We start from the raw sequence: 13,599 nt of genomic DNA on the forward strand, positions 1-13,599 counted from the left end.
TGTGTGTGTGTGTGTGACGGTGTGTGTGCGCTAAAGCAGAAGGCTTGTGTCACAAGGGTGGTTCCACATTACTAATGCTATTACTAAGATAGCATTATTATATTACTCAATGAATATGCTATTATAAGAGTAGAATCACTGACTGTTACAGAAGAACACTCAATTACAAAACATAAAAGGAATTATCCTAAATGCCACAGCCGGAAGCTGCACAGATATAAAAAGGCTATTTTTCATTCAGTCTGCACATGAATAAGTGATGTAGTGTCTTAGCTGGAAAGGCCCCTGGTTAAAATGTATTTTCACTTTAATAAAATGAATCATATTATAGTACATGTAATGCAATATCAGACTGATTCCTAGTCAACAACCAGACCTGTGTCCATTAGACAGGAACGGTCTGGTAAACTCCTCCCTCCCTCCTCACTGGCATTTTCATTGGGGTGTAAAAATCATGCAACAATCGCACCTATGTTTGTGTCAGATAGAGGAAGAGAGAGTGAGACAATGCGACCCCTATTGTGGCCTAATGTGCGGGCAGAGCCTGGACACACGGTGATGTGCTAACTCCAGAGTCCTCACTGCTGGCTGGGGAGGAAGACTCCTCTCTCTGTCCTGGTTCCCCATCAACCTATAGTGAGATGGAGAAAGACAGAGGACCAGGGTTTCATAGCAGACCTGGGTTCAAATAAGAAGTTGTTTTCTTTGATTGACTGTTTGAATGAGCTTGCCTGGAGTGCCATATGGGTGGGCTTTGCACTTTTGGGAATATTCTATTGCTTAAATTGCACCAGGCATGATCAATGAAGCACAGCTAAAGTATCTGACAGTTACTATTACTATTAAGCCAATCATCTGTATTACAGACAAATGCTGCCCCCTGCTGGAAAACTTTATTCATTTCTGTCGTAGGAACACAGAGTAAGAACACAGAGTAAGAACACAGAGTAGAACACAGAGTAAGAACACAGAGTAAGAACACAGAGTAAGAACACAGAGTAAGAACACAGAGTAAGAACACAGAGTAAGAACACACAGTAAGAAAATACAGTAAGTACACACAGTAAGTACACACAGTAAGTACACACAGTAAGAAAATATAGTAAGTACACACAGTAAGTACACACAGTAAGTACACACAGTAAGAACACACAGTAAGAAAATACAGTAAGTACACACAGTAAGTACACACAGTAAGAAAATATAGTAGGTACACACAGTAAGTACACACAGTAAGAACACACAGTAAGAACACACGCAGTAAAAACACACGCAGTAAGAACACACGCAGTAAGAACACACAGTAAGAACACACGCAGTAAGAACACACAGTAAGAACACACAGTAAGAACACACAGTAAGAACACACAGTAAGAACACAGTAAGAACACAGTAAGAACACACGCAGTAAGAACACACGCAGTAAGAACACACGCAGTAAGAACACACGCAGTAAGAACACACGCAGTAAGAACACACGCAGTAAGAAACACACGCAGTAAGAACACACGCAGTAAGAACACACGCAGTAAGAACACACGCACACGCAGTAAGAACACACGCAGTAAGAACACACGCAGTAAGAACACACGCAGTAAGAACACACGCAGTAAGAACACACGAACAGTAAGAACACACGCAGTAAGAACACACGCAGTAAGAACACACGCAGTAAGAACACACGCAGTAAGAACACACGCAGTAAGAACACACGCAGTAAGAACACACGCAGTAAGAACACACGCAGTAAGAACACACGCAGTAAGAACACACGCAGTAAGAACACACGCAGTAAGAACACACAGTAAGAACACACGCAGTAAGAACACACACAGTAAGAACACACAGTAAGAACACGCAGTAAAAACACAGGAAAGGGAAAACAAGTTATGAATATAATATACGTGTTTGTTCCAATTAGTTTCAATGAACATTCTTAACTAAGATCAGTAGGTCAGGGTTTCACTGTGGAAAACTTGGTTAATGTGAAATATGGTTCATCTTGACTGAGGGAGTTCAACTGCAACAGTCATTTAATTAGGCCGTATTCGCCCACATGGCTCCTTCACCATAATACACTGCTGACACTGACTGAATCAAAAGCTTGACTCAACCCAATGCCCAAACCCCCTAACATCAGCAGTCTGCCCAAACCCCTAACATCAGCAGGCAGTCCAGCAGTCTGCCCAAACCCCTAACACCAGCAGTCTGCCCAAACCCCTAACATCAGCAGTCTGCCCAAACCCCTAACATCAGCAGTCTGCCCAAACCCCTAACATCAGCAGTCTGCCCAAACCCCTAACATCAGCAGGCAGTCCAAACCCCTAACATCAGCAGTCAGCCCAAACCCCTAACATCAGCAGGCAGCAGTCTGCCCAAACCCCAAACATCAGCAGGCAGTCCAGCAGTCTGCCCAAACCCCTAACATCAGCAGGCAGTCCAGCAGTCTGCCCAAACCCCTAACATCAGCAACAAGTCCAGCAGTCTGCCCAAACCCCTAACATCAGCAACAAGTCCAGCAGTCTGCCCAAACCCCTAACATCAGCAGGCAGTCCAGCAGTCTGCCCAAACCCCTAACATCAGCAACAGTCCAGCAGTCTGCCCAAACCCCTAACATCAGCAACAAGTCCAGCAGTCTGCCCAAACCCCTAACATCAGCAACAAGTCCAGCAGTCTGCCCAAACCCCTAACATCAGCAGGCAGTCCAGCAGTCTGCCCAAACCCCTAACATCAGCAACAAGTCCAGCAGTCTGCCCAAACCCCTAACATCAGCAACAAGTCCAGCAGTCTGCCCAAACCCCTAACATCAGCAGCCAGTCCAGCAGTCTGACAGAGAACCCAGAATAACACAGTGAGACTGAGCCTCATGTAGAAGAGGCCCTGGAGACCTCTCATGTTTCCAACCATGAGATTTATACTGTAGTCATAACAAAGGAGGAACAACACTGACACACACACACCACCCACACACACACACAAAGACTTGGGGTCGTGGCCACAACCATGTGAAGTACAACTGTCAACTTAAGTCATGATGGACGAGCTACAGACCACTGAGACAACACTGGGTCATCCTAGTCATCAGAACACTGGGTCATCCTATAGTCATCAGAACACTGAGACATCACTGGGTCATCCTATAGTCATCAGAACACTGAGACATCACTGGGTCATCCTATAGTCATCAGAACACTGGGTCATCACTATAGTCATCAGAACACTGAGACACACTGGGTCATCCTATCATCAGAACACTGAGACAACACCGGGTCATCCTATAGTCATCAGAACACTGAGACAACACCGGGTCATCCTATAGTCATCAGAACACTGAGACAACACTGGGTCATCCTATAGTCATCAGAACTCTGAGACAACACTGGGTCATCCTATAGTCATCAGAACAACAGAGGGGGTTGCCCAGTCCAGAAACTGCATCTAGCCCATACCACCTTGGCACGTCTTGGCTGTGCCCGAAATGGTTCCCTATTCCCTATTTAGAAGGATACTTCTCATCAGTACCCACAGGGCTCTGGTCAAGAAGCATAGGGCACTAGAAAGGGATTAGGATGCCATTTGGTACAGGAGAGGATTGTCCAACAGAAAGCACCAGTAGATTCTCTTCCTCCATATGAGATGGTGGGATCTTCTCTGAAGGGAACCGACTTGGACAGATGGACAGCGGAGAGGATTGTCCAACAGAAAGCACCAGTAGATTCTCTTCCTCCATATGAGATGGTGGGATCTTCTCTGAAGGGAACCGACTTGGACAGATGGACAGCGGAGAGGATTGTCCAACAGAAAGCACCAGTAGATTCTCTTCCTCCATATGAGATGGTGGGATCTTCTCTGAAGGGAACCGACTTGGACAGATGGACAGCGGAGAGGATTGTCCAACAGAAACGAGCAGCAGGTCTGCCGTAGCCTAAAACAACAGTCCTATATTACTGAATCAACACAGAGCACCAGGATATTCCCTTTACTCTAAACGTCCTAAGTGACTATGGAAAATCCTTTCACACGTGTTGATGAATAGGTGTAACTACTATCACCCCTTAAGAGTCTATGTTAAATAAACGTTGCACAGAATAATGACACAAATCATATTCAATTTCCATAAATGTTTTATTTCCATTCAAAGGACCAGATGACCTTTCCTCAGTCGCTCAATAACAATAAGCAGTTATTTCACAAAACTGTCTGTCGATGAAACAGGACTTGACTTTATACATAGGACACTATACAACCTTTCATCAGAGGAAAGTATAATATTATCTAGGAAAGCGCCAGGGGGGGCCAGTTTACAGCTCAGCGATGGGCTTGTGAGGCCAGTACGGGTGTTTCTCCTTGTCCAGCTTGGTCTCAGGGAACGTGTCGTTCAGATCATCGATGGTCATCTGGTCGAAGGGAATCATGTTCTGGAACTTCTCCAGCTGGAAGAGAGGAAGGTGGATCAACAGAGAGAAGAGAACTACATGTCTCTAAATAGTGGAAGAGAGGAAGGTGGATCAACAGAGAGAAGAGAACTACATGTCTCTAAATAGTGGAAGAGAGGAAGGTGGATCAACAGAGAGAAGAGAACTACATGTCTCTAAATAGTGGAAGAGAGGAAGGTGGATCAACAGAGAGAAGAGAACTACATGTCTCTAAATAGTGGAAGAGAGGAAGGTGGATCAACAGAGAGAACTACAATACCAGTCAACAGTTTGGACACACCTACTCCTTACAGGGTTTTTCTTTATTTTTTACTATATTCCACATTGTAGAATAATAGTGATTAAAACTATGAAATAACACATATGGAATCATGAAGTAACCAAAATAGTGTTAAAGGAAAATGTATTTTTACAATGTAGAAAATAGTAAAAATAAAGAAAAACCCTTGAATCAGTAGGTATGTCCAGACTTTTGACTGGTACTGTACATGTCTCTAAATAGTAGAGTCTCTCAGGGGGTCTACTGCTGACTGGTACTATACATGTCTCTAAATAGTGGAGTCTGGTACTGGTACTAAAATATAAAGAGACATTCTAGGGAAATCCGTGTAGGGGAGTGTGTGTGTGTGTGTAGGGGAGCGTGTGTGTGTGTGTGTGGGAGCGTGTGTGTGTGTGTGTAGGGGAGCGTGTGTGTGTGTGTGTAGGGGAGCGTGTGTGTGTGTGTAGGGGAGCGTGTGTGTGTGTGTGTGTGTAGGGGAGCGTGTGTGTGTGTGTAGGGGAGCGTGTGTGTGTGTGTAGGGGAGCGTGTGTGTGTGTGTGTGTAGGGGAGCGTGTGTGTGTGTGTGTGTAGGGAGCGTGTGTGTGTGTGTGTAGGGGAGCGTGTGTGTGTGTGTGTAGGGAGCGTGTGTGTGTGTGTGTAGGGGAGCGTGTGTGTGTGTGTGTGTAGGGAGCGTGTGTGTGTAGGGGAGCGTGTGTGTGTAGGGGGGAGCGTGTGTGTAGGGGATGCGTGTAGAGTGTGTAGGGGAGCGTGTGTGTGTGTGTAGGGGAGCGTGTGTGTGTGTAGGGGAGCGTGTGTGTAGGGGAGCGTGTGTGTGTGTGTAGGTGAGCATGTGTGTGTGTAGGGGAGCGTGTGTGTAGGGGGAGCGTGTGTGTGTGTAGGGGAGCGTGTGTGTGTGTAGGGAGCGTGTGTGTGTGTGTAGGGGAGCGTGTGTGTGTGTGTGTGTAGGGAGCGTGTGTGTGTGTGTGTAGGGGCGTGTGTGTGTGTGTGTAGGGGAGCGTGTGTGTGTGTGTGTAGGGGAGCGTGTGTGTGTGTAGGGGAGCGTGTGTGTGTGTGTGTGTAGGGGAGCGTGTGTGTGTGTGTAGGGGACTGCGTGTGTGTGTGTGTGTAGGGGAGCGTGTGTGTAGGGGAGCGTGTGTGTGTGTGTGTGTAGGGGAGCGTGTGTGTGTGTGTGTGTGTAGGGGAGCGTGTGTGTGTGTGTGTGTGGGGAGCTGTGTGTGTGTGTGTGTAGGGGAGCGTGTGTGTGTGTGTGTGTAGGGAGCGTGTGTGTGTGTGTGTCTAAATAGTGGTGTGTGTGTGTGTGTGTAGGGGAGCGTGTGTGTGTGTGTGTGTAGAGGAGCGTGTGTGTGTGTGTAGGGGAGCGTGTGTGTGTAGGGGAGCGTGTGTGTGTGTAGGGGAGCGTGTGTGTGTGTAGGGAGTGTGTGTGTGTGTAGGGGAGCGTGTGTGTAGGGGAGCGTGTGTGTGTGTGTAGGGGAGCGTGTGTGTGTAGTGTAGGGGAGTGTGTGTGTGTGTGTAGGGGAGCGTGTGTGTGTGTGTGTGTAGGGGAGCGTGTGTGTGTGTGTGTGTAGGGGAGCGTGTGTGTGTGTGTGTGTAGGGGAGCGTGTGTGTGTGTGTGTAGTAGGGGAGCGTGTGTGTGTGTGTGTGTAGGGGAGCGTGTGTGTGTGTGTGTAGGGGAGCGTGTGTGTGTGTGTAGGGGAGCTGTGTGTGTGTGTGTGTAGGGGAGCGTGTGTGTGTGTGTGTGTGTAGGGGAGCGTGTGTGTGTGTGTGTGGGGAGTGTGTGTGTGTGTGTGTGTAGGGGAGCGTGTGTGTGTGTGTGTAGGGGAGCGTGTGTGTGTGTGTGTGTAGGGGAGCGTGTGTGTGTGTGTGTGTGTGTAGTAGAGCGTGTGTGTGTGTGTGCCAGAGGAGCGTGTGTGTGTGTGTGTAGGGAGCGTGTGTGTGTAGGGGAGCGTGTGTGTAGGGGAGCGTGTGTGTGTAGGGGAGCGTGTGTGTGTAGGGGAGCGTGTGTGTGTAGGGGAGCGTGTGTGTGTAGGGGAGTGTGTGTGTGTAGGGGAGCGTGTGTGTGTAGGGGAGCGTGTGTGTGTAGGGGAGCGTGTGTGTGTAGGGGAGCGTGTGTGTGTAGGGGAGCGTGTGTGTGTAGGGGAGCGTGTGTGTGTAGGGGAGCGTGTGTGTAGGGGAGTGTGTGTAGGGGAGTGTGGGTGTGGTTTGGAGTGGCGTGTGTGTAACCCACCTCCTTCTCATACTGGCCAATACGAGCTTTGGAAGCCTCCACGTAGGCAACAGCAGCTTTGTTCTGAAACAACGAAGAAATATAACCAATAATAATGGAGGAGGCATCAAGAGCAGTGAGTGCTTTGCATAATGAGGTGTTGCCTCTTGAAATGGAACTCTGAGCTCATTCATCACCTCTTCCTCCAGGACAGAGAACAATTCAACATAATTAGCTAGCTACTGTAATATTAATACAGGAATGAGGTGGAGCACAGTGAAGAGTCATTCTGAATCACTACAGCAGAGCGGTGAAGAGTCATTCTGAATCACTACAGCAGAGCGGTGAAGAGTCATTCTGAATCACTACAGCAGAGAAGATTCATTCTGAATCACTACAGCAGAGCAGTGAAGAGTCATTCTGAATCACTACAGCAGAGCAGTGAAGAGTCATTCTGAATCACTACAGCAGAGCAGTGAAGAGTCATTCTGAATCACTACAGCAGAGCAGTGAAGAGTCATTCTGAATCACTACAGCAGAGCAGTGAAGAGTCATTCTGAATCACTACAGCAGAGCAGTGAAGAGTCATTCTGAATCACTACAGCAGAGCAGTGAAGAGTCATTCTGAATCACTACAGCAGAGCAGTGAAGAGTCATTCTGAATCACTACAGCAGAGCAGTGAAGAGTCATTCTGAATCACTACAGCAGAGCAGTGAAGAGTCATTCTGAATCACTACAGCAGAGCAGTGAAGAGTCATTCTGAATCACTACAGCAGAGCAGTGAAGAGTCATTCTGAATCACTACAGCAGAGCAGTGAAGAGTCATTCTGAATCACTACAGCAGAGCAGTGAAGAGTCATTCTGAATCACTACAGCAGAGCGGTGAAGAGTCATTCTGAATCACTACAGCAGAGCAGTGAAGAGTCATTCTGAATCACTACAGCAGAGCGGTGAAGAGTCATTCTGCACAGTAACTTCTAACCCCGAGCTACTACTCACCGCCTCGGCCTCCTGTGTGTTGATGGCGGCGGTGGCTGTGTCCTTGGGCTCAGGAATGGTCAGGGCTGAGAACTGAGGACGACAGGAGATGGGTGAGATGAGGACAGGGGGTGAGATGAGGACAAGAAATAGAACAGACCAATATTAACTTAAGCACTTTGGGACAAACGTTGTTGTAAAAAGGGCTTTATAAATGAGTGCCACCACAATACCCCCATCACCACAATACCCCCATCACCACAATACCCCCATCACAATACCCCCATCACCACAATACCCCCATCACAATACCACAATCACAGATGTTCCTTGGCAAAAAAGACCAAACGAAGCAGACTGAACTCTGTGGTCCTTTAAAACCTACAGAATCTAAATTATTATTGTGTTACAGCTTGAATAATAAAACAAATGTGACTCTGGCTGACAACATGAGGCGACATTAGGACTGTTTTCCTCCAGAAACGTCTGGCTGACAACATGAGGCGACATTAGGACCGTTTTCCTCCAGAAACGTCTGGCTGACAACATGAGGCGACATTAGGACTGTTTTCCTCCAGAAACGTCTGGCTGACAACATGAGGCGACATTAGGACTGTTTTCCTCCAGAAACGTCTGGCTGACAACATGAGGCGACATTAGGACCGTTTTCCTCCAGAAACGTCTGCTTCATGCTGTTTCCTCGGCTTGTTTACTTCCTAGTACTGAGACAGCGGTATCTTGACAACACTAATATAAATACATTTGATTGACTGAAGCATGAAGTTCCAGTACCCATCTCCGGTTGAGAACGCTTTCCATCATAATAATCACACCGATGTCTGATAGGGATCGATGAGGACATGTTCTACTCTGAAACAGCTTAGTAAACTGAATCCACATTACAGCATGCCACAACATACCAGACTAATATTGTTGTGACTGAACCAGTATTACAGTACCACACAGTGGACAGGATACTACATACCAGATGACTGAACCACACAGTGGACAGGATACTACATACCAGATGACTGAACCAGTGTTACAGTACCACACAGTGGACAGAATACTACATACCAGATGACTGAACCAGTGTTACAGTACCACACAGTGGACAGGATACTACATACCAGATGACTGAACCAGTGTTACAGTACCACACAGTGGACAGGATACTACATACCAGATGACTGAACCACACAGTGGACAGGATACTACATACCAGATGACTGAACCAGTGTTACAGTACCACACAGTGGACAGGATACTACATACCAGATGACTGAACCAGTGTTACAGTACCACACAGTGGACAGGATACTACATACCAGATGACTGAACCAGTGTTACAGTACCACACAGTGGACAGGATACTACATACCAGACTAATATTGTTGTGACTGAACCAGTATTACAGTACCACACAGTGGACAGGATACTACATACCAGATGACTGAACCACACAGTGGACAGGATACTACATACCAGATGACTGAACCAGTGTTACAGTACCACACAGTGGACAGGATACTACATACCAGATGACTGAACCAGTGTTACAGTACCACACAGTGGACAGGATACTACATACCAGATGACTGAACCAGTGTTACAGTACCACACAGTGGACAGGATACTACATACCAGATGACTGAACCAGTGTTACAGTACCACACAGTGGACAGGATACTACATACCAGATGACTGAACCAGTGTTACAGTACCACACAGTGGACAGGATACTACATACCAGACTAATATTGTTGTGACTGAACCAGTATTACAGTACCACACAGTGGACAGGATACTACATACCAGATGACTGAACCACACAGTGGACAGGATACTACATACCAGATGACTGAACCACACAGTGGACAGGATACTACATACCAGACTAATATTGTTGTGACTGAACAAGTATTACAGTACCACACAGTGGACAGAATACTACATACCAGATGACTGAACCACACAGTGGACAGGATACTACATACCAGATGACTGAACCAGTATTACAGTACCACACAGTGGACAGAATACTACATACCAGATGATGACTGAACCAGTATTACAGTACCACACAGTGGACAGGATACTACATACCAGATGACTGAACCAGTGTTACAGTACCACAGTGGACACGATACTACATACCAGATGACTGAACCAGTGTTACAGTACCACACAGTGGACAGGATACTACATACCAGATGACAGAACCAGTGTTACAGTACCACACAGTGGACAGGATACTACATACCAGATGACTGAACCAGTGTTACAGTACCACACAGTGGACAGGATACTACATACCAGATGACTGAACCAGTGTTACAGTACCACACAGTGGACAGGATACTACATACCAGATGACTGAACCAGTGTTACAGTACCACACAGTGGACAGGATACTACATACCAGATGACTGAACCAGTGTTACAGTACCACACAGTGGACAGGATACTACATACCAGATGACTGAACCAGTGTTACAGTACCACACAGTGGAAATAAATACCAAGATCAAGGGCTACACTTTTTCAACAGGATAACAACAAATTGCTGGTGAGTGATCTAAAACTGTGATCTTGGTTGTCTCAACACTTTACCCATGTCAATACCAGATGACTGAACCAGTGTTACAGTACCACACAGTGGACAGGATACTACATACCAGACTAATATGCTGAACAAAAATATAAATCGCAACATGTAAAGTGCTGGTCATGTTTCATGAGCTGAAATAAAAGATCACCTAACATTTTCTATATGCAAAATGTTTTTTTACATTCCTGTTACTGATCAATTCTTCTTTGCCAAGATATTTAATCCACCTGACAGGTGTGGCATATCAAAAAGCTGATTGAACAGCATGATGATTTCACAGGTGCACCTTGTACTGGGGACAATAAAAGGCCACTCTAAAATGTGCAGTTGTCACACAATGTCACAGATGTCTCAAGTTTTGAGGGAGCGTGCAATTGACATGCTGGCTACAGGAATGTCCACCAGAACTGTTGCCAGATAATTAAATTGTCATTTCTATACCATAGAGCCTACAGCATATATATATATTTTTTGGCAGTACATCCAACCGGCCTCACAAACACAGACCATGTGTAACCACGGCAGCCCAGGACGTCCACATCAGGCTTCTTCCCCTGCGGGATTGTCTGAGACCTGCCAAACAGACAGCTGATGAAACCAAGCAGTATTTCTGTCTAGAATAAAGCCCCTTTGTGGGGAAAAACTCATTCTGATTGGCTGGGTCTTGCCCCCCAGTGGGTGGGCCTGTCTCCCAAGCCTATGCCCTCAGGCCCACCCATGGCTGCGCCCCTGGCCAGTCATGTGAAGTCCATAGATTAGGGGCTAATTCATTCATTTTAATTGACTGACTTCCTTATATAAACTGTAACTCAGTAAATTCGTTAACATTTTGCATGGAACGTTTAGATTTTTGTTCAGTGTAGTTAAGTGTGTAACTTTTTTTCCCCCAGGTAGAGCTCATATGAAACTCATCACAGGCCTTAGAATCTCACCTTGGATTCAAACTCAGCCACCATGCCGGCTCTGGCCACATTGGTCTTATAGAAGCTCCAGTCGATGGTAACAGGCTTCTCTGGCAGAGAGGACAGCCTGTAGACAGAGCCATCAACAACAGCTCATTGATGTTACTTATAAAACAATCATTGTGGGAAAGAATTGTCATTTACAGTAGCATGCATTGTCATTTACAGTACGATTTCCATTTAATTGTCATTTACATTTCATGTACGATTTCCATTTAATTGTCATTTACAGTAGCATGCATGTACGATTTCCATTTAATTGTCATTTACAGTAGCATGATTTCCATTTAATTGTCATTTACAGTAGCATGCATGTACGATTTCCATTTAATTGTCATTTACAGTAGCATGCACGATTTCCATTTAATTGTCATTTTACAGTATGCACGTACGATTTCCATTTAATTGTCATTTACAGTAGCATGCATGTACGATTTCCATTTAATTGTCATTTACAGTAGCATGCATGTACGATTTCCATTTAATTGTCATTTACAGTAGCATGCATGTACGATTTCCATTTAATTGTCATTTACAGTAGCATGCATGTACGAGACCCACTCACTTTGCAGCGACCTGTGTGTCTTGGTTGACAATACTTTGTAATTCAATTCCAACTACTCATTTTCCCATTGACATCAATGCAAGTGAAAGTTTTACCTCTATTGGCTGGCTCTGAAGTGCTAGTCATGAACTAGGACTAAATGTTAACTCTGGGTAGGCTACGTACTTGGCACCGATGGCGTCTGAGCGCGTCTTGAGGTTGTTGAACATGGCCCTCTGGTTGGGGGGAACCCTCTCAGCAAAGGCCAACCAGTCAATGGCTTTCAATGCTGCACGTTTCCCAGCCATCTTTCTGTGTCTGTCAAAGATTGGAAAAGGGGTCAATAAAAGTCCTTCAATAGAGCTGCTAAAACCCACAAGAGATACAGATCATAACATGAAAGAAGAAAACCGTTAGACACTTGAGGGGATGGATTGTACATGCATGTCCTACTGCACGTCCTACTGCATGTCCTACTGCACGACATGACCACACCGATCAGGCAGGTTGCGGTCACACACAGGTGACAATTTGACTGGCAGTGCACTGAGATTAGAAACTAGCTAGCCTGACTCTTCAACAACACGGTCATGTAGTGGCTAATGTTAGAGATGTAGCTATTATCTAACTGATCTGAGTCCTAACCAACACAAAAAAACCCAACAGAAGTTCTGACAGCGCCAAACGCATGTTTGCTGACAGATGGCAAGCTGGTTAACGTTTTAGCTAAGTTAGCCTAGTTTAGTAGCTTGAGAGCTAACTAACAAATAGTCGTTAGCTTTGCCTAGCTACTACAATCCAACGATGTAGCTAAGTGGATATTTTATACTTAGCCATATCATCTTATATTGTTATATTTTAGACATACAAAATCATATTTTTACGTTCAAAGAGCAAGAGTCCGCTGAAGGTCTAGCGGTTAGCTAGTTAGTTGCCTAGCCAACACTGCAAGGTCAGAGCCCAGCTGCGGTGGATCTCAACCAATCAGCGACCAAACAGAATTCAAGTTGTTTTTAAATATCACACTTTATCATCTGTCCCCATAGAATATACGTTGCAAAACATTAAAAATATCGACGTTTAGATGCCATTTGAAGATAGATCATACCGTACAGTGGACAAGTTGTTCCAAATGTGAAGATGGTTCACCGGACACGGAAGTGACAGGATTAATCTCGACGAGAAACTACACCGTGGATTTGGGTTGCTGCCGCCTGCTGGCGTATTGCACTCATTACATAGCAGATTGATCAGAACATACATACATATATATATATATATATATATATATTCAAGTTCAAGTATTTTAAAGATCATTTTTGAAATAGTGTTTCCATCTCTAAGATTGTACCTGTCACCACTTTCTGACAGAAGTATGACAGTTATCCTATCTGGAAGAGGCAGAGTTGTATTTGCTTAGTCAAGAATTACCCTATTGGCCTGCTTGCGTAGGGAGTTTGCTTTTCAAGCCAGCGACCCAGGTCCGTGCTTCATGTAGGCTTACCCTGGCATGATGTTTTGAGAACCGCACAAATCTCTCTCCGACAAGGTCACCTTTAACACTAATTATCATAACAAATTTAT

At 45.5% G+C, this 13,599-nt stretch overlaps 1 protein-coding gene across 4 annotated transcripts; it reads right to left on the minus strand.

Annotated features, from left to right (window-relative positions):
• Window positions 1-4,106: 4,106 nt before the first annotated feature.
• On the minus strand, window positions 4,107-13,250 carry LOC112238426 (ATP synthase subunit d, mitochondrial). 4 transcript variants are annotated; one of them, XM_042314366.1, is made up of 6 exons: window positions 13,124-13,250; window positions 12,202-12,333; window positions 11,442-11,538; window positions 7,920-7,991; window positions 6,941-7,003; window positions 4,107-4,433 (listed from the first exon to the last, which is right to left on the minus strand). In XM_042314366.1, the coding sequence occupies exons 2-6, from the start codon at window positions 12,321-12,323 to the stop codon at window positions 4,302-4,304; spliced, it is 486 nt and encodes a 161-aa protein (XP_042170300.1). In that variant the 5' UTR covers window positions 12,324-12,333; window positions 13,124-13,250; the 3' UTR covers window positions 4,107-4,301. The 4 variants fall into 4 exon arrangements, with proteins under 4 accessions (XP_042170300.1, XP_042170303.1, XP_042170302.1 ...); XM_042314369.1 differs by having other exon boundaries at window positions 12,202-12,327; window positions 13,124-13,233; XM_042314368.1 differs by having other exon boundaries at window positions 13,129-13,230.
• Between the last annotated feature and the right edge of the window lie 349 nt (window positions 13,251-13,599).

This window comes from Oncorhynchus tshawytscha, unplaced genomic scaffold (genome assembly GCF_018296145.1).
Source record: "Oncorhynchus tshawytscha isolate Ot180627B unplaced genomic scaffold, Otsh_v2.0 Un_contig_1471_pilon_pilon, whole genome shotgun sequence".
Classification (NCBI taxonomy): Eukaryota; Metazoa; Chordata; class Actinopteri; order Salmoniformes; family Salmonidae; genus Oncorhynchus; species Oncorhynchus tshawytscha.